Source organism: Musca autumnalis, unplaced genomic scaffold (assembly GCF_047663935.1).
Source record: "Musca autumnalis isolate F117 unplaced genomic scaffold, ASM4766393v1 scaffold_2, whole genome shotgun sequence".
In the NCBI taxonomy this organism is placed as follows: domain Eukaryota; kingdom Metazoa; phylum Arthropoda; class Insecta; order Diptera; family Muscidae; genus Musca; species Musca autumnalis.
This window is the reverse complement of record NW_027411755.1, coordinates 77,841,657-77,868,651: the sequence shown is the minus strand read 5'-3', so window position 1 is coordinate 77,868,651 and position 26,995 is coordinate 77,841,657. Positions and strand designations below refer to the sequence as shown.

Here is a 26,995-nt window from a genome sequence, read left to right as displayed (position 1 = left end):
ACTTCTTTTGACGTTTGCCTCTCGTATAACCTTTTCTAGCAGGATGTTGAAAAGATCACACGAAAGGCTGTCTCCTTGCCTGAAACCTCTTTTGGTACAAAATTTTTCGGAGAGGTTCTTTTCTTTTTTAACTGAAGATCTTGTGTCAGTTAGAGTCATTTTACAAAGCCGAATGAGCTTTGCGGGGATAGCAAATTCAGACATTGCTTGGAATACCTTTGAACGTAGCGGGCTGTCGAAGGCTGCTTTATAATCGACAAAAAGGTGGTAGGTGTCGATCTGCATCTCTTGGGTCTTCTCCAGGATTTGCCGCAGGGTAAATATCTGGTCAATGGCGGACTTTCCAGGTCTAAAGCCGCATTGGTATGGTCCAATTATTTCGTTGACCATGGGCTTTAGTCGTTCGTACAATATCCCTGACACTATATTCTAGGCGATAGGGAGAAGACTTATGCCCCTATAGTTGGAGCTTAAAGTCTTATCTCCTTTCTTATGGACGGGACACAGTTGCTTAGGATCTAATCGTCGGGTACGCGTTCTTCTTGCCAGATGGAGCTAACTAGCTGATACATACACCTTATCAGCGTGTCGCCTCGGGTTTTAAACAGCTCCGCTGGTAGGCCATCAGCTCCTGCTGCCTTATTATGCTTCAGCCGGTTTATTGCTGTCATTACCTCATCTTGGCCGGGTGGTATACATTCAATACCATCTTCTGGGATTGAATCTGTGGCATCTTCGTCGACTTCGCTGCTATTGGATACCATCAGTTTGGAAAAATGCTCTTCCCATATCCTTAGCACAATATCTGTATCAGTCACCAGATTACCTTGCTGGTCTCTACTGGAGGATGTGCCAGTTCCAAAGCCATCAGTTTGATGTTTCATTCTTTGGTAGAATTTTCAGACTTCATTCTACCTCCTGTACATCTCGATTTGTTCACACTCCGGCTTTTCCATCTCTCTCTTTTTCCTGCGGAAAGTACGTTTCTCCTCTCTCGTTTTCTCCCGAAACCTCTCTCGTGCGCTACGCGTTCCTACGGACTGTAAAGTAGCCCTATATGCCGCATTTTTCTCTTCGGTAGCAGCACAACACTCCTGGTCATACCATGGATTCCTTGGTGGAGGTCTCTGGTATCCAAGTACTGATTTTGCGGCTGTTTGCATGGAGTGGGCAATGTTTTGCCATTGTTCTGATATGTTATCGGGACGAGGAGTGCATTGATTAAGCAGTTGGGCCAGTTGAGTGGAATATGCTGGGGCTATCAGTTGTGATTGCAGCTTACCGATGTCCAACTTCCGTGTTGTGTCTGTTCGCACTTTGTTTGCTACGTTTAATCTGGTACTTACCTTTGCTGCAACAAGGTAGTGGTCCGAGTCTGTATTTGCGCCTCGGAACGATCGTACATCGAACACGCTTGATGCATGTCTCCCATCTATCACAACATGATAGGTGCCCTTATGAATATCGAGATGTTTAAATCTGATACTGCTAACTACCATGTTTCTTACAGCTGCATAGTCAACAGCCTCATACCATTGTCAGATGTTTCACTGTGGAGACTGAATTTCCCGACTGTTGGGCCAAAGATATTCTCCTTTCCAATTTTGGCATTGAAATCGCCTAGAAAAATTTTAATGTCATGGGCAGGGCAACGGTCATATGTTTCTTCTAAGCGCTCGTAAAATATATCTTTGGTCTGTTCATCCTTGTTTTCAATTTTGCTTTTAATCGAATTGCAGCGAGTCTTTCATTCACTGGGGTGAAGCTGGAGACCAGATGTTTTAACCTCCGACCAACTACAAATCCGCAACCAAACTCATGCCTTGTGTCATGGCAGCTATAATACAGTGCGTTGTTGTGACGCCTTTCCCGTTCCATCGTATTTCCTGTATGGCAGTAATATCGGCCTTGCGCGGCACATGTTAGCCCACTACCTTTATCGGGTGTTAAAGGCAGTTCCCCAGGTGACACCACGGGGAGGTCGGTGTCCACTTGAGATGAAAGAGGGACCAAGATAAATCCTGGGCTTTGCCATGTTAAAGTCAGTCAGGACCATTCCTTGATATCTTCCATCCCTTACGTCACCCACCCTCATACGAGATATGTGTGTATTAAACAGGCTTTTGTTATGGGAATGCTAATCCTCCACCTACAGTTTTCATAGAAAGTTTCCTCAGTTCGTTTTAAATATCACAATTCTCTAAGTTGCAGTTGTTGTTGAGCTCCGATGCAACGCCGCGAGCAAAAAATGTTGCGGAGAATTTTCATATTTCCATTACGACGATGACTCACCGCTGACTACATTTATGCAATATAGTTCCTTCACACATCTTTTTTGTGTAATCAGAGTATAAGAATTTTAAGAGCAAAAAAAATATACAAAAAGTTATACGTTTTCGGAAGTCTATCAAATAATACACTGTTTGTGACAATGTTACGAAGAATGTCAATATATAATTATTTCAGAAAAACAGGCTCAACAAAATGTACCACACGCCATACTCGCTGAATTCCTGGGTTTATTTCTCAGGCTCATCAAACATTTTTCAAAAATTTTTCAAGGGTAGTATATTTTAGTATATTTTTCAAGGGTAGTATAGTATATTAAAACGCCTCTAAGGAGGTTCTTAGAGAATAGTTTTTATACATTTCACCATAGGATGAAGGGTATACTTATTTTGTCATTCCGTTTGGAACACATGGAAATGTGTAAATATATTCTTGCTCAGCATACAATTCTAAATCTATATTACAATGTCCACAGGCCCGTCCCGTCTTCTGCCTGTTAAAATCAAGATAGACTGTGTCGAAATTTTGTAAAAAAGAAGACTGTAATTATTGGAATATACACTGCTGATTAAATTAGTCGTGCTTGCATTCATGAAAAGCATTTTTTTATTTGTTGTGTTTTTTTTTATAAAGAGAAGACAATTTTAAAATTGCTGATCATTACAAAGATTTTCACATAATTCAATTCTTTTTCAACCCAATTAAATCCGTTTTATAAACATTATTGAAACAAACAATGATAAGTAAAAATATTTTTAATGTCGCAATAATGCACAGAAGTGTGCCCGAAATCACGGAGTATTACTACCACATCATGGTCAATTTATATAGCAACCATCACGAATTTTATAAAAAACATTATTAAACAGAAACTTATCACACTTTACTGTCACATTTGCTCTTGTGGGTGGACCATTGGACCTTTGAAGCGATAACATTAATTAACAAAAACGGAAAAAAACATGCTGTTGTATTCATTAACAGTTATCATCTGCGTAACAGCAAACGAAGTAAAATTCTCTTGGGGATTGTTTTTGCAATGAAGTTGAACGGACTTCAGCTGAAGCTGTTTACTCGATCTTCATTTAAATTGTACATCCCCACCAGAAAGGTGTGCAGCAAACAAATATATTGAGAGGTCTTCGTTTTTAGGTCAAGAAATAACCACAAATCATTTAAATTGTTTGTTTTCGCAAAATATGTTTACGCTTTTTGATAATAAATAATACATATGAGACCTCTAATATATTGTTGAATAGGCAATGTGAAAGGCCTTAAATATAATAACAATTATAGCGAATTTAAAAAAAAAGTATGTACTGCAACGTTATTTGTTCGTATTTATCAGATTTCCTTGATATATTCAATTTAAACTTGAAGTAAAATTTTGTCATTACATTAACAATAAACTACGCAATATTTATATATATATATATATACATGTATTTCATTATGTAATCTGCCCAATAATTAAAACTGTAAATCAATACACTGTACAAAAAAAAATAAATTTTTTCCAAAATTATAAGAAAAATCTGAAAATCTGAAAATTGAAAGATGGACGAAAAGTAGAAGACACGTGTATAGGCGTTTTGAAAGTTTAAATTGGAAGGTAACCTAAATAAGGGGACAAATATTCCGTCTTTTGGACTGTTTTACATATATTCCGTATAATTCGTGCATAGTGTCTTCGATGGTATATAGGAAACCGCAATCCCCTAGCTAATCACTAAAGGCTCTATTAGGTCTATTTCTCCATAATTTGGAGCAAAAATAGGAAATGTCTCAAAAAATTTTGATTGCATTTATATCTTACTTTCTTGAGGCACGGTGTCAAAAAAGATTTAAGCCTTTCAAAATAAACTATGTACAGTAGGGCTATAACCAAAAAAATACCACACCAGTACCGTGTGGGGAATTTTGTCCTGATAACGAAAACGCGTTTCGGTGGAAAAAATTCCGCACCGACTGCGATTACTAAAACCCTTTTGATATTTTTTCTACTTAACATTTTAAATTTGCTTTGTTTGAATAAATATTTATAGAAAATAAATACAATTCTCACAGGCAAAGACATTTGAAAACGGTCTGTAACTTTCGGTCTGTAACTTTTCGTCAATTTGTTGCAAATGACACCATATTCTCTTGTCCGATAGGTACAATAAATATAAACATAAAATTCGCGAGTTTATAAAAAAACAACATATGTTCCCACAACATCCCCGAAGCGACAAGGGAGACTTCTCTCATATTAATGAGTGCACGCCGATTCATATTGGCTCAATGATATGGGACCTACTTTTTACCGCCGAGTCCGAACGGCGTGTCTTACGACACCACTTGTATAGAAGCTTTTCAAGGCTGAAATACTCAGGAAATGTCGCCAGCATTACTGAGGGGGCATTTTGCCACCGTTGTAAATTTGATGTTGCTTGGGCTGGGATTCGAACCGCAGAGCTTCTGAGTGCAAGGCGGACGTGCTAACCATTGCACGTAAACAAAGAGGTAAATACTGTCCTATACACGCAGAGGTAAAATATTATTGATCCAACAATATTCGAAGAACAAAATATGTTTTGTAGAGATATTGTTGGACTCTGTATGTAGCATTGTGACTCCAACAATCGTTTTTGTCAATTTCAACGATTGTTGTTGACAAATCCAGCAATAGTTTTTCTCTTTTCTCGGTATTCGATGCCATGGTGCAAAAAACAATTTTGATGAGATTTGCTTGTATGGCAGGACGATTTTATCTTTGTTTTCTGTGTATATACCCAGTAAACATTGGGATCATTATGTAACCCATTACAAAGTAATGTAAACTAAAATAACTACTTATATTACTCCTTACTATGTTATGAGTACCGTGGCACAGAGCGTGTGTGTCTGACTACAAATCCGAGGGTTGTGAAGGTCTCAAACCGGAAATATCTGAAAAAAAACTAAGATTGCCATCAACTGTAATAAAGAAAAACTCGAAGCAGGGTTGTCAGATCGACTTAACAAGTTCCAGGTTATATAAACAAGGGCACCTAGTTTTCAAACCCTTGCACTATAGGTAATTTCGAGGCAAATCTTAATAGAGGTGGTCTTATGGACTTATTAAAAATTTTTTATGATGTATATGCAAAAGTAAGCTGGGACAAGGAATTATACAATAGAATTCTGTTATAGCGAAATCGTTTACAACGAACAAAGTTTTGTGTCCTTATAGAAACTTCATATTTGTACACACATTAAACTTCTTAAAACGACCACGACTATAAAAAATGTAATCCCGGGAGTAGAGATTCTTACAATTTGTTGGATTAACAGGTCTGCTTTTGATCACAGGCCGACAGTGACGAATTTAACCACTGTTTAAAATATTTTAATAAATAGTGAACACGTTTATAGAGAACCCGGAATATAAAGAAACATTTTTTGTTTCTACCCCTATTCTTATTTTATCAATTTTATTCACACCCAATGAACGCGGTTAAAATAACAACACGGTAATAACGAACAAAAATGTTGATCTTCCAAAAGATTTTTATAAACATTGATATGTTTAAAATGTTATTTCGCCAGGAGATATTTATATGCATTATCATCCCTAGAAGGTATTACGGCTATAATTAACAAAAATGTTGACCATGACACTTCTGTCAATTAAAACAAAAACATGCTGAATTTTTCTCTGTAGCAAATTCTTAGAGTTAATATTTTCTTCACCAAATCAAAATGATACATTACAAAAAAACGCAAAAAATCGCAACATGGTATGTATATAATGAAGTTGATTCAGGACGCCTTTCTGAAGATATTGCCGGTGGTAGAATCTCAGACAATTTCTTAAATGTCTAAAAAATAACATTAAAAAAAATGTTTTTGTAGGTTTTATCCAATATGTCAGATTTTTCTGCAGTAAGAAACACGTCAAAGAAAATTATATCATAAAACACAAATTGCACACTACCGCCAATCAATTGAATGTCATATTTATATATTTGTTTTTAAAATCTTCTCTGAGTTTTAATCTTCTTGTAATATATATACACTAGAAAAGTACCCGCTACTTTGTATGCGGAAAGGATATAAAAAACAAATAAACAATATTTAATATGGAAATGGTAAACACTGAAGATTTTGTTGTACTAATACCAATTTTAATCAATCTTTATTTTTATTTAAGTACTGTTCGTACCACATTAGTTCGATTTTCAAAAAAAAATCTGCCGTATCTCACCGTTACACTTCAAGAGCGAGCCAAATTTTTTGATTTTAATTAAGGGCCTTTTGTCCTCAGAAGGTAAAACATTTAATACTATTCGTAGCCTTATAGTAGGTATTTAGTAGGTACTATTTCAGCCATCAGCGACCCTCATACCATATTTCAGAGTTTGTACGCATTTCAAAACTTATATTATCGTTCATGCAATAACAAAATCGTACCAAATTTATTTCTTTTCGTACACCTGGGTATAACATTACAAAATTACCTTCTTATATCAACCATATATACGAACCTCGATTTTCATTTCCAGCTCTATCAGTTCCTCCAAGTCCTATTATAGTACTTTACATATAAATACATAAGTACGAATTTCCGAAAACTTCTCCTAAAATTTCAAAAATTCTATTTCTAGGCAAGTCAAGCATAATTTCATATTTGTTGTTTTCACATTTAAAAACAACAAGTTCAAAAATTCTTGCTAACTCCTTTACACAATAACAAATTATACCAATTAGTACTTTTCAAAGTATGAATTTCCAAAGCCATCTCCATATCTTAATGATACGTACATATTTCTTAAAACACGTCCATATACCACCGTTACACGCCAATAATCACTCTAACTCCATAATATACAGATTCCAGCTCTGCCCCTACACGCAACAAGAACAACAAGTAAAAAGTCGTTAAGTTCGGCCGGGCCGAACTTTTTATACCCTCCACCATAAAATAGTCTTAAATGAAATGGAATAATTAGGGTCCTTTCACAATTTAAGGTGGAACAACTTTTCGACAATGGATAGAATCCTACTGCCTCCCACTATTGCTTAAATTACACTGTGGACACAAATGTTGGGGCAGAGATAATTCCTTTGGAGATGAAAGCCCTTGGTGACAGAAAAACCCCGAAGGACAGATGCGCCGTGAGTCGAACTTCGGCGTTATGGCGTGATGAAGTTTTTGCAAGAGACCCTGTAAGCCATCATGAATTAGCATTATATCTTTGTTTGTTGTTTTTGTAGAGCACTTAAGCAACAGTGAACAAAGATATAACGCTAATTCCTGATGGCCCACAGGGTCTATAACAAAAATTTCATCACGCCATAACGCGGCAGTTCGACTCACGGCGGATCTGTCCTTCGGGGTCCATAATATACTCACCAAGGTCTTTTTTCCCCAAGAGGAATTTTCCGTGCCCCAGACTTTCACCTCCATTTTGTTGCACAGTGTTATCTAATCTAATCTAAAAAAATGTGTTCAGCTAGGTGAAAGGTACCAACAACAATGTAGACCCTCAAAAATGGACCCATGTTGACGAATTTTAGTGAAGAAATTTCGTGACCACTGAAAATGCCCGAAAATCGGGAGGTACTGTTATATGGGGGATATACCAAAACATGGCTCTATATTGACGATTATTTTTTGAATAGACAAAATTGTAGCTAAAATTCTCAAAATACCGATCATTACAGCTAGTACGGTTAAAAATTGCAGCTAAAATTCTCAAAATACCGAAAATCGGGAGATACCGTTATATGGGGGCTATACCAAAACATGGACCTATGTGGACGATGTTCCTTTTGAGATGTTTTATGACCACTGAGAACTTTAAATGTCAAATTACAGCTAGTTCGGTTAAAAATTGCAGCTAAAATTCTCAAAATACCGAAAATCGGGAGGTACTGTTATATGGGGGCTATACCAAAACATGGGCCTATGAACATATCCTTTGGGATATAAGTTTGTTGATCACTAGGAACCCTAAGTGCCAAATTATAGCTAATTCGGTCTGCAAATGTGGCGAAGAACGTCAAAATACCTCAAATCCGGAGGTACCGTTATATGGGGGGCTATACCAAAGAGTGGACCGATATAGCCCATCTTCTAACTTGACCTGCCTATGAAAAAAAGACCCTCGGGTGCAAAATTTCAGCACTCTATCTCAATTATTGCGGACGCTAGAGTGATTACAACAGACGGACATGGCTAGATCGTCTTAGAATTTTATCCTGATCAAGAATATATATACTTTATAGGGTCGCAAATGATTAGTTCGATGTGTTACAAACGGAATGACAAACTTAATATACCCTCCATACTATGGTGGAGGGTATAAAAATAATAACAGTAATCTTAATTCCAAATCTAGGCATTCCAGCGCTATCCGTTCACCCAAATCAAAACTGTACCAAATTGAGTACCATTTAATACTTTTCTATGAGTACGAAAAGTACTAAATGGTAAGATTTTCCAAAACATCCTCAGTCCTACAATCCAACAGTAATTTTACTTCCAAACTTCAGGATTCCAGCTCAATTCGTTCTCTAACATCCAAATTCTATCAACTTTAGTACTTTTCGAAAAACTCCCTCAGTTCTACACTCCAACAGTAATCTTAATTCCAAATATCAGGTTTGAAGCACTATCTGTTCACCCAAATGTTAATTGTTGTAAATTAAATACCATTTAGTACTTTTCGTAACCATAATTACCAATTTCCAAAACATCCTCAATCCTACACTCCAACAGAAATCCTAATTTCAAATTTCAGGATTCCTGTTCTATCCGTTCGCTCAAATCCAAATTGTACCAAATGTAGTACTCTTCGTACCCAAAAGTATAAATCACTCATTTACTCAAAGAGTGACACATTTCAAAAAATCCAGTTTCGAGAAAAACGCGTTTTAAGTTGGAGATTGAAATTTGACTTCCCAACTTAAAAAGATTATTACACAAAAAATAAAAGAAGTACTTGGACCATATTTTGCAAACAGCTAGCCAGTGATATCTGGCAAATTTCTGTGCAAGATCAAGCATGATTTGAAGTGTTTTAGTGCTTCATAAGCTCAAAAAACATTTTTGTTGAGATATGCCAAACTCTTAGTAAATGAGTCATTGAGTTTTAGAGATATCAACATGAAAATTTGACACAAGATAAAATAGAAGTCGCAGAAAAATTAGAAATTGCTATCTCAGAAAACGCATTTTTTTAGTTATGCCACTCTTTGAGTAAATGAGCGAAATGTCCAAACCTTTTACAATCCTACACTCCAACAGTAATATTAATTCCAAATTTCAGTATTCCAGCTCTATCCGTTCACCCAATTCTAAATTGTACCAAATTTAGTACCATTTAGTACTTTTCGTATCCATTAATATTTATAATCATAATTCGAAATATCAGATTTTCAGCTCTATCCGTTCGCCCAAATCCAAGTCGTATTAACTTTTGTACTATTGAACTACAATGGGGTACTTTTCGTACACATAAGTACGAGTTTCCAAAACTACCTCAATCCTACACTCCAACATAAACTGAATTCCGCCTCTATAACGGAATTGTACCAATTTGGTACCATTAAGTACTATTCATACACATATGTGCGATATTCCAAAACTACCTCAATCCTATACTCCAGCAGTAATCTTAATTCCAGATTTCAGGATTTTATCTCTATCCATTCTCCCAAATTCAAATTCTATCAATTCAGTAACCGGGTACGTACCTTTGCTGCAACAAGGTGGTGGTCCGAGTCTGTGTTTGCTCCTTGGAACGAACGTATATCCAACTCGCTCGATGAATGTCTCCATCTATCACAACGTGATCAATTTGAATTCTTGTCTTCTGACCGGAGACATGCAGGGTGCACTTTAACTTACTTTGAATGGAAACCGCTTACACCTGGGAAGTTTTCGCGGATTCTGAAACAGCAATGTTCAAGATGAGAAAACCTCAAAAAAAAAACAAAAATCGCTGGAGGGACACACATTTATTATTATTATTTGTTCCTAGGTTTTACCATTTTTGAGATTTTTGTTAGGTTTTCACGATTTGCTTGAAAACGGTAAGTCTTATCGAACGGTAAATCGTATAGCTATGAAAATACGTAACATCGTATTTTTTTCCTAGGTTGTACCGTTTTCGAGATACATATATAAGTTTAATTTGGGAAATTGCACTCATGTCCTTGTCGATAAAGTCAGTCAATTGTCAAAATTTGGACTTCGATATCTCAAAAATGGTAATACCTACGAAAATATCATAAAGGACAATCTTGTAAAAAATGTTCACTGCTACAGCACTTTCTTCAATCCCATTTCGATAAGGCTTGCGGTTTCCGAGCAAAATCGTGAAAACCTAAAAAACGCTAAAAATGTGAATCTTGACCGCGATTTATTTGATTTATTTTTGTTTTTTTTTTTAATTTTTTCAGAAACCGCAAAAACTTCCCAGGTATAAGCACCTTGCTGTGCAAATCGACCAACTAATTTTTGCCCCAATTATTCGTAACATTTTATAAACTAACACAAATATTCGTTTCCTAGGTTCGAAAATAATATCATGAGAGAATGTTTTCAACAATTATAATTATATATTAATAATGGTTTAAAACGTATTTATTTCAACACACTCTATTGCGTTTACAAAATACTGTGCTATTGTCATATGATTACCGTTAAATTACGCTACATTGCAACGGATAATTTATAATTTATGCAGCAACAACAACGACGGAAAATCCATATATAGTACGTGTAGGTAATTTATTACACTATTCCGTTACAGTTTACATTTCATTCAATTTAAATTACAAATTCATTGATTAACATGCTAATTCATAACTTTTAATGAATGACACAGCAATCACCCAGCTGACAAGAAAACTAGCATCTAATAATTGAAATCACATGAGTTGGAGGTAAACGTGTGTTACACATCAAATTCCTTACTGTTTACTGTTAAAAAATGCAAAATGTATCTACGTCACTTAGAAGTTGGGAATTACTGCCTGTTTTTTGTAACAAACAATTTTAGAGTCGTTCGTAAATTTGATGAATGATTGTTTGTTGTTTGTTTGTGTGTGGCATACAAACGAAACTTTTAATTTTCCTCATATTTTTGGTTTTCATAGCAAACATTTACGAATGAAAACGTCTGAAACAAACTATGGAAAGAGACCAAACGTTGTGAGCCGAAAATTGTTGTTTGTTATAAAATTTCGCTGATAACGCATATTTATGATGGGAAAACCCTATACTGATATTTTCAGATAGTCATATATGACATCTTATAGGGCAAATAACGTCATCTTACCAAAATGTTTTTGGAATTTGTTGGGATTTTTTTTTTAATTTGTGTGTGTATTGAACATTTGATGGAATTGCCAAAAATCATGGTAGAACTAGAAAGGTATGTTAATGCAACCTGTCAATTACATTTTTTTCTTGTAGTGTTTCTCTTCAAAACAATATACACAATTTGTGTATGTGTGACTGTTTAAAAATATGCCAAACAATTTTGAAAACAATCGAATTCATTGTTTTATAAACTAGTTTTTAGAACATTTGTATGAAAGAAATTCTTCGTTATCATATGGTCGACCCCGTCCGACTATAGCTCTCTTTTACTTGCTTTTTCAAAGATGTCAATATTATAAGATAGGAAAAGTCAATTGTGAAAAATTAACTGTAGGTGGAGTTAACCTCTGTTGCTACGACATCATAGCAACATTCTGTTAAACGAAAACTGTTATTCATTGGAATATTGACAAGAAAAACATTAAAACTCAAGTTTGACGGCATTCGCTTTTGATTTTTTCATTGAATGAACAATAAAAAAAGAAAAGAAATAAATTTCAGCCACAAAACACGACGTTAATGTTTTCTGCCGCGAGAAATGGGAATCAAAAACGATTGGCATTGCTGTTATCAATTCCAGTGAGTTGTGTAGCCATCTGTATCCAAAATATGGAACTATTAGCATATGTTTTTGAAAAATGCATTTGTTCGGGTCTTTATTGCTTTACGTCTTTGGCTTTTTCGTTTAACAGAATGTTGCTATGATGTCGTAGCAACAGAGGTTAACTCCACCTACAGTTAATTTTTCACAATTGACTTTTCCTATCTTATAATATTGACATCTTTGGCTTTTTTAAAAAGTTGAACTCTTTTGAGCATAATTTATGTCTTTTGTAAATATCATCTGACCCAGTCTGAATATAATTTTTATGTATTTTATTTATTTTTTTTAACTTTTTGTATGCCATGGGTGGCTAAAAGAAACATGCATTTTTACAGGAACATATTGATGGCAAATATTTAAAACCATTTTAAGAAATATATGTATCTTAGGAACAATTGGCAGAATTGTCCTGAAGTAATTCATCCCAATTCGTAGCTCCAAAAGTGAAAATTAGCATATCAAAATTGCACTTTTTAAGTCATAATCTTTAACATGTTAGTTGTTACAATGTTTTGTAAAATTTAAGGACCAAATTTCAAACATAATAGCACAATGATTTATATTAGAGCAATTCTAAATCACTTTGAATTTTTGTCCACATAAGTTTTTTGCCCATTCCGACTCTTGAAATTTATCCGAACATCAACAATCTCAATATGCTTCTTCCTCTCTGGAAGCCCTATTAAGCACCAGAATTTCGTGACGATCCTATCAAAATTGTGACCTGTAGCGTGATTACAAAAAAAGGGGATGCGTTAAAGGTTTTTGCGATATCTCCGTTGTTTGACCACTTACCCCAACCAACTTTCCAACAATGTATATGATATCTTACATCCTTCCTTTTGGAATACGCCTACTAGAAGCGGAGATATTCGCATATGAATAAAACGTTGAATGTTCTCTACATAAGGTTTTTGACCATTCCGACCCATGAATATTATCCGACCATCACCAACATCAATACGATTCTTCCTCTCTGGGACCCCCATTAACCCTCAAAATTTCGAGATGATCCGCTCAAAATTGCAATCTGTAGCGTGATTACTAAAAAAATAATAATGGGATGTATTACCGACTACTTTGCATCGTTGTAAATATGGGACTTTCTAGTTTCATAGTCAGGCTTTGCTTTTGGAAAGTCCGCAGCCACATCTGTGATATTCTTCATTATTGTTAAAATCGCAAAAATGAAAAGTTGAGATTTATTTGCGACTGTTGTTATCTTTTTTCAGGTTTTGCTCTTGGTATACCTCTTATAGAAGCTGAAATATTCGCTTTGGAAAAAACGTTGACTTTTTCTCCAAATAAGTTTTTTGCCCATTCCTACCCCTAAATATTATCCGATCATCACCAAAATCAATAGGTGGTCTTCCCCTCCGGGACCCCCATCAACGCCCAACATTTCGTGACGATCCGATCAAAATTGCGATCTGTAGCGTGATTACAAGGATTGGATGAACAGATGGACGGACGGACACAAATAGCCAGATCGACTCTGCTCGTCGAGACATTCATTTTTGGTATATACAGCTGTGTTCAAAATAATAGGAGTGCCCATACACACCGAGGGAATGGTCAAATAAACATGGTTACACTTCTCCATTTTGGCCTATTAGTCCGGTCAAAATAGACATGCGTATAAGGGGGAAATAGCAAAAATTCCCACAAAGCTGAATTTTGGTGGAGAGCTAGGGTTGGCCATTAGAAGCAACGTCCTAAAAGTCCCCATCGATCCCATGTGTGCAAAACAAGTTATTCGGGGTCAAAGGTCATTTTTGGAGGCATTATTCAGTTTTTTTAATTTTTCTCAAAAACGGTAATACTTAGCAAATGCGCGCTAAAGTAAAAGTTGTAGATTCAATAATTGTCTACAAGATTGCTCCTTATGATTCTTAAAAAAGACTTACCATTTTTGAGATATCTCGATCTAAAGGTCAAATAAAAAATTAGCCGCGTAAGTACATTATGAGGCGAACCGGCTAAAGTAATGACACTATGTGTTAGATACTTCCGTAAGCTTTCAAACGATATCCACTTTGCAGTAATCGTTCTGTAGAACCGGGTCTATCCCGGTTTTTAAATTTGGCCTTTCGGGTCTAATAACCGGCGAACCGGATCCGCAACCGTTGAAAATTATACATTTCCGTAATCAGTGCAACAAACCCTACCTTCGGACAAAACTTGAAAAAAATCGGAGAGTTTCCGTTAGGGTCGTTCCCGTTGGGCTTTCGATTATACATGTGGGTTAAATGACCTATTTTTGCATAAAATGACTCTAACATTGAATAACTCTAATAAACACACTCCGATTTTGTTGGAATTTTTTTTAGAAGATAGCTATAATTTCGCTCTTCAAGAAAATATATATACTTTTGGGGGACAGACCCGATTACTTCGCTTATTTTAGCCGGTTCGTCTGAATATGTGCATATTTCCCTTATAAGTGCATAAAAATGATGTGTTTTTTAGAACAGCTATATCTCAAGAATGGTTCCATCTAAGAAAAAATTGTAAGGGTCAAACTTGTAGATAATTTTTCTGTCTACAATATTTACTTTAGTCACTTTTTGATTAGATCAACCGTTTTCAAAAAATAAATCCGAAAACCTAAAAACCCTTAAATTTTGACCTTTGACCCCGAATAATTTTTTTTGCACACATGGGATCGATGGGGACTTTTAGGACGTTGCTTCTAATGGCAAACCCTAGCTCTCCACCAAAATTCAGCTTTGTGGGAATTTTTGCTATTTCAATGTCTATTTTGACCGGACTATATTTTGTATTTGTATAACATTGTTTACATCGCAACTGTTTAATCATTAACAGAAATGTCGTCTTGAAATTTTTTGTTCAAAAAAGTAGGAGTGTGGTAGAAAAAGGACAATAGAAATATTTTTATTTGAGTTTAGGACCAAAATTGTCGATATTTTAGTTGTTAGTAGTGAATCCAATAGATTTGAAGGCTGCTTGAAAACAAAAAAGGCCTTGGGATGTGGCCGCAAACAGGATATTGTCCTTGCAGCTATTTTCCCATAATTTGAGCATTTATTGGGAAATTCGATGGATTTTTTAAACAAAACCTTTATTAATTAGAGTTGTTTAACACTTTAGCTGTTATCTCGAAAAATACATAAATACCCCATAAATTTGTGTATTTTGATCCTTGAGCCAAGTTTTAGCCAATTTCCATTAGACCTTTATGTAAGGATCGACCAAAAAAGCGTATCTATAAGGCATTAATTCCTCAACCAAATAATGGGTCCCTCAACATCTTAACTGCACGCAGAAAAACTATTTTGTTTATATTTGAAAAATTGGATGATTTGCAGATATGAGCCATTTTTCTACATGCTTTGTTAAAAAGCAAACTTTACAGAAATACTTTTGAAGTTGCCCTACGAATATGTTTATTAGGTTTTGCATCGTATGAAACACAATTTTCTTTGGGAACTAATCTAATTTAAGTATTTTTGAAGGAGAAACGTGAGTTTCTGTAGAAAAATATAGTACGGTGTATACCAACAATAGTGTAATCAAAGCCGGATTATCACAAAATGGTGTAAAACAACGTTTCAACCATTCACACTTTAAACAATTTTTGAATAGAAGTGAAAGTGATTGTATACACAAAGTTAATATCCTTCCATAAAGGATTAATGGAAACTGGCCCATGGATCAAAATACACTAATTGTGGGATACCAATCATTATCTTTTGTTTGATGTAACAGCCAGAGTGTTAAACAACTGTAATCAATAAAGGTTTTGTTTTTAAAATCCACTGAATTGCCCAATAAGTGCTTAATTTATGGGAAAAGTCGCCACAAGGACAATAGCCTATTTTTGGATACTACCAAAGGACTTTTGTCTTTAAACAAAACTTAAATCTATTGGATTTAGTACTATCAACTAAAATATTTTCAGTTATGGTCCTAAATTCAACTACAAATATTTTTATTGTCCTTTTTCTTCCACACTCCTATTTTTTTAAGAAAAAATTTGAAGACGATTTATAATGTTGGTGTAAACAGTAAATAATTTAAAACAAATTGCCACATTTATGTTAATAAATTAACAGTTGGGATGCGAACAATTTTGAACAAATACAAAGTATGCCAAAATTGAGAAGTTTAACCACGTCTTTTGGACCATTCCCTTTTGTGTATGGGTATACGACCATTATTTCGTTACAAACTTTTCGGCAAAAACCAACTTTTACTACCCTCCCCACATAGTGGTGTAGGGTAAAAAAAGTTCCGATGTAAAGTGAATTGGCATAAATTATTTTCTAATGATGCACCATAGGCCCAGGGACAGGTTTCTGAGGCAAAAAGTCTATATTTGAAGTCATATATTTGGATAAAATAGTAACGGGATTAGATTCTTAATACTTTGAGCCACTTAGAAACAAAATAGTTTCAACCTGGCAACGCTTCATGACCACATACCGGACTTACATTGTGAAATGTTGCATCTTACATTGTGAAATTTTATAAAAATCTATCAAATGAAGAACAAATTTGTTTCGTCCGACAATTAAAAACCGCTAACATAACAAACAGTTTTTTTAATGGATAACACGTGTAAAGGTATGTAAATTAATATTCTGATTAAGAATTAAAAAAGTTAGATTTGGTAAGGAATATTTAATGTAGACTTGTGGTGTATTTTTTGTGTAGTTTAAATTGTAGTTTATAAGGTTTTTGGATCCGTGGGGAGGTCCCCTGCCCCCTCCATTTGCCGGTATAAAAACAACCTTATGATCTATTCTATGACCTAAAGAATCTACAGTCAAAATTTTATCAAATTCGGTCCAGCCATTTCGGAGGATTTATATTTCGAACATCAATGTAGACCTGAATAATTTTCTATATATGAGGAAAAGTCAAAATTTTTTAGTTTCCATGAAGCCAAGGTTTGCACTATTATAATACGCGAACTATTGTAGTTTACCAGTAACTATGACTATTGCTGGATTAATTTAGATGTTTTTGTACAAAGCTCAAAAATTTAGCAAAAAAATTTAATTTACGTGGTAGTTACGACCGCGTAAAGGAAAAAACATAGGTAAAAACACGTTGAAGCTAAACAGGTTTTTTACATTGCTATTCGATTACTGATTAAACCATTCAAATGACGGACATCTGTCCAAAGTAAAAGTAGGAGAATACAAAATGAAGATTACACTTCTAATATATCACTTTCCAAAATTTCCACTGCATCCACCTTTTATGGATGCTGACATTTTGAAGTCGGATTTCAGGTGTTTTTTGTATTTTTTATGTAACTGGGACGCGCATTCGGATATTTCGAAAAACCAATTATAGGATTAAAGAACTCACGATTTCGCATAATCTGATATGTAGCCCACACAGCAGCAGAGTAATCTACTGCCAAAGGCCAAAATTTAGTGCGATATTTTTTCTAAAAAACCTATTTTTTGGGTACAGTATTTACAATATCGTTTTGAGTGTACTGGTACCCCGCGATATTTTAGTTTTTCGACGATCCGGATCATATGAATAACAGATCGTAAAAATCTATCTACTAGAACGGCGGAAATAACTACTGCAAAAATTAAAAAATTTGCGAAAAATGTTTTTCAAAATATCGCTGACTAATTCGCGTTTTATGTGGATCGTTTCCATTTCAATGAAGAAAGTGAATCATCACTCGCGAAAACAGTGGTTTGAAACATTTAGTAGCATGGGAGCTGTATCCGATTTATCCAAAAAATACTGTGTGTTGCTACATCCACGGTTCTTGATGGATTTTATTGAAATATGTTTAGATCGATGTATTTTTTCACGGTTGATAGTGAAATCGGATGCGCATAAAAAGTGTATGCACTTTGTGCAAAATATAAGCGTTATACAGTTTGTTGCACACTAAACTGCAGACGATGCTACATCTTAGCGGCCAACGTAAATCCTGACAAATGTGTACAAATTAAAAGAGAAGAATTCGCTGTATTGGTAAACCGCATGTGCATCAAGTGATTTTGAGGATTTCGCGATTTACACGCATTTCAAAACGAACATTACCCGATACAATTTTATTTCAAGATTATACCCCATTTAAAGGAACCCAACATTTATTTGAAAGATATCCATATCTTCTGCTAGATGTTAGCGTGTTTTCGAGAAGTAATTAGAATAAAAAATGTGATTTATTGCGTGAAATTTAACTAAAATAGAAGAAAAACTCCGACCTATTTTTCTTACATTTTGTTCAACCAACTCACAAAATAAACTTTAATAAATATTTTCTCTTACAATAATTGTATAAATTTCCTCAATATATTTTTTGTTTTTTTGCTATAATATGCAAACCGCTAAACGGATTTGAATAGTTTTGGTTTCAGTTGAATCTTCGCGATGTTTAGATTACATACATATTTTTTATATATTTTTCAGATTCATAAACAGCTTGAATTTTATTAGAACAAGTTGTAAACTACCAATTGTTTTGAATGCTTTCCTAATTTCCTCGAAAATTTACAACTTTTTCACTAAAGTTACGGGACCTCAGTAAACATATAGTATGTAGGAAGCCCCTAATTAAGAGAGTTTCTCAATATAATGATTAGAGTCTTTTAAAGATTTTTTCTTTTTATCAGAATTGAAACCGCCATAACTTTTGCGCGCAACAACAAAAATTAGTATCTCGAACAGATTTAAGAATGGGATTTTTTTCCCAATCTATATACCAAAAATCTTTCATGTAGCTTAAAAAAAATTTTTTAATTTTTTTTTTTTTATGGAAAACTAAAGAATTTTGTCTTTTCTTCATATATGTAGATATATATACCTGAACGGACCAGACCCAAATTTTTGGACGTGATTCTCAATTGATCAGGATGTGCTACATCAAATTTTAGAGTCATCGGATGCAAATTGTGACCTTAGTGCGGCTTAAATATAAAATCGGTTGAAACATATATACGAAAGCTATATCAGGAGGGTTGGCGTTTTTTGTTTGGGATGACGACTTCTATTTTGTTTTTCAAAATAGTCAGGCTTAATCCCATAGTCGTTGTTTTAATATTTTATTAAAACAACTTTAATTTATTAGTGGGAAAAAATTGGCGATGTTTACCAAGGGGTAAGGCAGGGAATACTATAGTTTCAGATCTCGCCACAGATCTTCATCAGTTCCCTTATTTCTTGTTTTTCAACAAGAAACTTTTTATACCCAAGTGTCAATTGCTAGCTCAAATAGATACGTGCGCAAAGAAACACTCTGATCGAGAATTTCTTTGGCACTACCTAAACTCTAGCAACTTCACTTGCAAACAAAACCAACCTGCCTTACCCCTTGGTAAACATCGCCAATTTTTTCCCACTAATAAATTAAAGTTGTTTTAATAAAATATTAAAACAACGACTATGGGATTAAGCCTGACTATTTTAAAAAACAAAAAAAAACGAAAGCTATGTCTTTATCTGAACCGATTCCTTCCAAATTTTGCAGATATATTTACAGATATAGACGAAATTTGAAAGGTCCAGCAGCTTTCAGTGTCTTGTTGCCTCAAAAACCTATCCTTGGGCCCTTAGTGTGATGTAACAATACACATTTTCTATACAGAATAAATGACGTTTTCCAGTTCTACGAGGGCAGTTCGGAAACTTCTTAGCCTAGCGCAAAAAGCGCGGTATAAACAGAAAAAAGTTAAGTGTTTTGGAAACTTCCATCTCTGTTATGAACACATGTTAAATTTTGTTTCGATCTGGCAACTCCTTCATATAGAAACAGGTGTTCAAAAAAGACGCACCCGCAATTTTTTTAAAATGGAAAAATTAGAAATGCCTGCTTTCATAAAATATTTACATAAAAAAGGTTTATCGGGACAAGAAATTCATAATGATATGGTGAATGTGTTAGGTGAAAGTGCTCCTTCATATGCAACAGTAAAAATTGGGTTGCTGAATTTAAACGTGGTCGTACAAGCATTGAAGATGAACCACGTAGTGGACGTCCAAAAACAGCAACAACAACAGAAATTGTAGCCATAGTGCATGATATGGTATTGAATGATCGACGAATAAAAGTGCGTGAAATTGCTAATATCATGGGCATCTCAAATGATCGAGTCCATTTAATATTGCATGAAGAACTACAGATGAAAAAGCTTTCTGCAAGATGGGTGCAGCATTTGTTAACAGTCGATCAAAAACGCATAAGAATGAACATTTCTCAAGCTTGCTTGGATCGTTTTAAGCGAAATAAAATGGACTTTAAGCGTCGTTTCATAACTGTTGATGAGACATGGATTCACCACTGTGCTCCAGAGACAAAAGAACAATCCAAACAATGCACTGTGGTTTAGCTTGTATGGGAGAGAGCGACAAAAATATTTCTAATCAAGATATCGATCTGAAAATTTTACCGTAAACTCGTAGTGACTAGAAGATAATTTTCCCCAAAAATCGGCGGATTGGTCCACTTTTAGGTATAGACCCCCCATAACGGTACTTCCACTTTTTTTATTAATTTCAAGATTTTGTCTATAGTTTCAAAGTGAAATCTCTGTAATTTGGCATTTTGCGTTCTTTGGCATTATTAAACATCTTGCGTAAGTCCATGGTCGATAGAGGTCCAGGTTTTGGTATATCCCCCATATAGACGTACCTCATGTTTTTATAATATCACGATTTTGTCTATAGTTTCAAAGTGAAATCTCTGTAATTTGGCATTTTGCGTTCTTTGGCAGTATTAAACATCTTGCGTAAGTCCATGGTCGATAGAGGTCCAGGTTTTGGTATATCCCCCATATAGACGTACCTCATGTTTTTATAATATCACGATTTTGGTCATATACTCCAACTGAATTTGCTGCAATTTAACATTTCAAGTTTATAATCTGTATCAAACATTCTTGCCAAAATACATCAATATATATTCATATTTTGGTATAGTCCTATATCATGTTAACTCCCGATATTTGACATATTTAAGTACTTGGCCTAAATTTTCTCCAAAAAAGTTTGTAGAAATCATGACATTTTTTATACCCTATACCACAATGTGGAAAAGGGTATAATAAGTTTGTTTTCCCAAAAATTCATGTAACGCCGCGAAATATTCGTCGTAGACCCCTCATGTGGTATACCAAACTTCATATCTCGACGAGATAAAGCGATTTAGCGATGTGTGTCCGTCCGTCCGTCCGTCTGTCCGTCCATTAAAAATTGTAATCAAGCTAGAGGCCGCAATTATGGACCGATTGTCACGAAATTTAGTATGGAGGTCGGGTTTGGACCAGAATAGAACTGATTAGTTTTTGGCGATGATCGTGAAATGTTAAAGGGATGAAATGGACCAAAAACAAAATTTTTGCTCGATTTTGTAGCCGCTCTGTAGGTCGCAATAATAGTCCGATTGGCGCGAAATTTTAAACGTAGTTTTGGTTTGAGATGAAGAAGTAGCGTGCAAGTCAACGGTATGATCGGATAATATTTAGCGGGTTAAATTGATCAAAACTTTTGTGTATACATTTAAATAAAAGTTATCATTTATCAAAAGCTAGCCCGGAAAGCTAGTGCACAGGGATAGTGGTATAGGGTATCACATGGTCGGCCCCGTCCGACTATAGTCTGTTCTTACTTGTTTAATTTTATTCTTGATAAGGGTTAATTGGTAACAAGTATCAACAATATGGGGCACAGAATATTCTTACTATATGCGTTAACATATGGACCAAGGGCGTACCAGATTATATTAGATGTAAACAATGTCCTATAGGTCTCAAGCAGGGAATATATGGAAACTAAGATGCTTTATAAGATTTTTTTTGTTCGCGAGGATGGGTTGGCATCTATTACAATAAATAATAGCTTTAGGATATCTCGATTAGAAGAGTTCCCAGATCGACTTAAAATGTACCAGGATATATAAACAGTAAACAAAACCACATATGTGGTCCTGCTTGCCAATTTAACCATTCTACGTTGTTTAGTTTTCTGTGTGGAGCTTAAATCTATGGCAGGACGTCCGCGTTGTTACTTTCAACGGCAGATAAATCTTGAAATGGCATGTATCTTTAAAAAATAATGGTGTCTTTGCAGAGATCGTGTATACGAGCTAACAACTTAGAGAAATCATATCCGGAACATCCATCTGAAGGTTTTCTATAATTTCTTCGAATACCGTCCGTCCTATGCTGACATTGACAAAGTTCTTTCAACACCATATTTCATAAACATACAAATGTGAAGACACACATCCTAAAAACATAATTTTTTATAAAATAAGATCGAAATAAAATGCAAAACAACAACACCGATTGCTTGAAAATACCCAAAAACCCTATACTAAACATTCACAAAACTCCGAGTATACTCAGTATAATGAAAACTGAACACCGCTCGGCAACTTTCGGCAGACGAGATAATTTTTTTCTAATTCTGGACACTTTCACGAACATTTAAATAAAAATAACGTGAGGATCCGCGAGGATCCAAGGTACTAAAAGTCTATTTCTTTTCACAAGATTAAATTAAAAACACTTACAATAATACATTTCAAAAGAGATCAATTTTACTACAAAATAAAGATACAACTTTATGATGTTATCAATTAAAAACAATAACATTACCATTAACTTTAACTTCCATTTCTTACTATAGTAATTTTACACATTACTTTTTTGTGGTATCACTTGTAACTTGTCACTACCTTAAAGGAAATTTCAATGTCTCAGTTTTCTCAAATGGAAATGCCCACTTCCGTGGCTCTGCTTTAGCTAGTACCGTTAGAAATTGTAAAAAGTAAGCCGGAATACTAAAATCTGATGTGTCTACGATAGATTTGAATAGTTACAATCATAATTTATAGACATCGATTTTTGTATTTTTGTCGCTGGCTGGGACCACAGTGCAATGGACTGAAGCTGGAGGAAGTGCCCCAAAGAAGGCAAAAACAATTCAATCGGCTGATAAGGTTATGGCAACGGTTTTTTGGGACTTCAAAGGTATTTTATTGATTGACTATCTACAAAAGGGTAAAACAATAAATTCAGAGTACTATTGCAACCTTTTGGATCAATTAAATATACAAATTTGAGAAAAAAGTCCTGGCTTACAACACAAAAAAATAATTTTTCATCTAGACAACGCACCAGTGTACAAGAGTGTTTTAACAATGGCTAAAATCAACGAATTAAAGTACGAGTTGATTGACCACCAACCTTATTCTCCTGATTTAGCTCCCAGTGACTTTTACTTGTTCCCAAATCTAAAAAAATTCCTTGCTGGCAAGCGTTTTACCTCAAATGAAGATGCAATTACAGTTGTAAATCACTATTTTGAAGACCTTAAGGAAAACTATTTTAATCAAGGGATAGAATTGCTAGAAAAGCGTTGGACTAAGTGTATTGAAGTTTCAGGAGATTATATTGAAAAATAAAAATATTTTTGAAAAACTATTCTCTTTCATTGATAGGCTAAGAAGTTTCCGAACCGCCCTCGTATGCCTTAATATTGTTTGTTAGAAGTGGTTAACCTTTAATTTATGTCATACTACACTGGTAATTATCAATGAAATATTACGTGAATGCGTGTAAAGAATTTACATGGAATTGTGATAGTTTTAAAAAAAAAGTTGATTCCAAATTCATTTCTAATAATTACACGTGTTAGATAAGGGTAAATATACAGATAATTTAATGTGACAAACAATTAATTACAAAGTATTTAGAAATTCACGATTAAGGAATTTCTAAACAAACTTTTTAATAGGCCGTATAGACTCGTGCCTAAATTCCTCAATGTTCGATGATTGGGACGAATTGATTGGTTCGTTCGACTTGCAACAACATTTACGTACAATAATTGATACATTATCATTGTGCAAATATTGTTCTAATGTTAAAAGATCAAATACATTACAGAGGCATTGGCACTCGTTAATTGCCAGCTACTATGTCGAATCAGTACGTCGCTCGAATGTTAGCTACTGAATGACAATACTATGAATTGCAGCCACAGTCTTATTATCAGCAAATTTGCAACCTGTTGGTTAATTGATCGCAAATCATGAATACTACCACATGTTACAAATAAAAATACATATGTATGAACATATGTACTTATGTACATATGTATATATGTACGTATGTATGTGCGATGAACACATGTCATGTAAATGCCGTAATGTTGCCGTTGTAGTACTAAATTAAATGCGCATAATTAATAGTTTGCAAATTTAAAATGTTACACAGTATTTTCATAGTGATTTGTGGGGTCTGTAATTTAGAGCTGGCATACTATCGATAACATGTTTTGGTGAACGATGTAACCATTATTTTACGACAGCTATCTAAACGGTAGTCAGAATATCGATAGTTTGCCAGCTCTACTGTAATTATATTAACAAGAACATTTTTTGGAGTTACTTTAAAGGATTACCTATACTTATCAATTTTAACAAATCGGAAAAAATTTTATTGGCTTATTTGGAAGTGCAGTTAGTACAGAGTATGCCGCAAAAAAATTCAAGTCGTACGTAACATAGAAACTTTAAAGGCGTTTTTCTCGAAATGACATTTTTGAAGTCAGTGCCAACGATAGCTTGAAAACAAATTGACCGATTTTCATATGGTTTGGTAGCTTACTAAATGCATAACAAGCTTGTCTTTTAGACAGATTTTTTATACCCTCCACCATAGGATGGGGGTATATTAAGTTTGTCAGTACGTTTGTAACTACTCGAAATAATCATTGTAGACCCCACAAAGTATATATATTCTTGATCAGCGTGCAATTCTACATCGATATAGCCATGTCCGTCCGTCTGTCCGTCTGTGGAAATCACTCTAGCGTCCGAACGGATTGACGTAGGTTGATGAAATTTTGGGAAAATATGTTATATTTACGTAGGACTTTTGGTATTGAAAGCGGGCTATGTAGGTCCACGCTTTCGTATAGCCCCCATACAAAATGACGCGTGACGCGTCGTCGTTTTAAGGAACTTTTAAGATGTTTGGCCCATTTTACCACCGAAATGGTTGTAATTTGCTACTTTGTGTCTCCAGAGGGCAAAAAATATTCCTACCAAAGTTGGTTATATAGGTCCACGTTTTGGTATAGTCCCCATATAAGGCCCCATATAAAGTACGCGTCATTTTAATATATTTTAAATGTATTAGACCCATTTGACCACAGAATTGGTTGTAATTTGGTATATTGTGTCTTCAGAGTCCAGAAAACATTCCTACCAAAGTTGGGTTATATAGGTCCACGTTTTGGTATAGCCCCCACATAAGGCCCCTTATAAAGTACGCGTCATTTCAATATATTTTGAATGTATTAGACCCATTTGACCAAAGAATCGGTTGTAACTTTGTATTTTGTGTTTCCAGAGGCTAAGAAACATTTCTACCATAAAATGTTTATATAGGTCCACGTGTTGATATAGCCCCCATAATACAATATCTCCCGATTTTCGATATTTTAAACGTTTTAGCCTCATTATCACACCGAGATGGCTGAAATTTGTTATTTAGTCTTCTTTAGGCGTATAAAACTTTCCCCCAGAAATTAGTAGGTATAGGTCCACGCCATCATATAGCCCCCATAGAACGGTACCTTCCGAATTTCGGTATTTTGAAGGTTGTGGCCACATTAATCCACCGAAATTTGTGGTGGAGGGTATAAAAAGTTCGGCCCGACCGAACTTAACGCTTTTCTTACTTGTTTAAACTGTTTTTGCCCGCAAAACGCTTTTACAAAAAAAAGGTTTTCGCAGGTAGTCATTTACCACAAGAATATGTAATATTTTCCAACAACAAAATTCTAAAAGAAGTATAAGATGTACACTTTCAGCTGAAAGAAAGAACTACTTAAAAATATTGATAGTTTCTTTGAAAAAATTCATGAAAAATGAGTTTTTTTGGTCTGCACAACTAGGAATAACCCCTTAAGCATATATATATATATATATATAGCTAAAAACATAGCCGATAGCCGTAGTCGCTAGTGCTCTTAGCTATAAGTTTATTATTGGTCTGTTCCAGTACTGCAAGAATCTACTAATTTTTATACCCTCAGCATTTATGCTAACGAGGCACAATGTCGCGAGTTCATATTAACTGTGGCCAAAAATAGAAGAAGTTGTCGTAGGTGCGTAAATTTTGGTACACGTACCTATTATTGACTTACAATCTTCAGAACTAAAAATTGGGTTGGTCGGTCCACGTTTTGATACAGGCACATAGAACCGTACCTCCCGATTTTCGGTATTTTGAATGTTTTAGACACAATGACCAACCGAAAGTATTCAAATTGTGTGGTTAGTCTTCGGCAGAGGTATCAAACATTCCAACAGAGAGTTGTGGGCTTAGATCCACGTTTTGATATAGCCTTCATACAACGGTACCCCCGATTATCGGTATTTTGAAAATTTTAGCCTCATTATTCCACCGAAATTGCTGAAATTTGGTATTTAGTCTTCGTAGGGGGCATTATACCTTCCCCTTGAAATTTGTCTGCATAGGTCCACGCCTTCATATAGCCCCCATAGGACGGTATCTCCCGATTTTCGGTATTTTGGAAGTTTTAGCCTGATTATCACACCGAAATGGCTGAAAATTGGTATTTAAGTCTCCGTGGGGGACTTATAACCTTCCACCATAAATATCGTCGCATAGGTCCTCGTCTTCCTATAGCCCCCATAGAACTGTGCCTCCTCATTTTCGGTATTTTGAGTGTTGTGGCCTCAATATCCACCCGATATGACTGAAATTTGG

The 26,995-nt window shown here is 34.9% G+C and overlaps 1 protein-coding gene across 1 annotated transcript in view; it reads right to left on the bottom strand.

Annotated features, from left to right (window-relative positions):
- The window catches only part of ND-B17 (NADH dehydrogenase (ubiquinone) B17 subunit), a 333,680-nt gene extending 322,908 nt beyond the window's left edge, over window positions 1–10,772 (bottom strand). Inside the window, exons 1-2 of the mRNA XM_073968062.1 lie at window positions 10,750–10,772; window positions 10,012–10,207 (exon numbers count right to left, since the gene is read on the bottom strand). Coding sequence (XP_073824163.1) covers window positions 10,012–10,096 — 85 coding nt within the window. The 5' untranslated portion in view covers window positions 10,097–10,207; window positions 10,750–10,772. The remainder of the gene's footprint in view (window positions 1–10,011; window positions 10,208–10,749) is intronic.
- Between the last annotated feature and the right edge of the window lie 16,223 nt (window positions 10,773–26,995).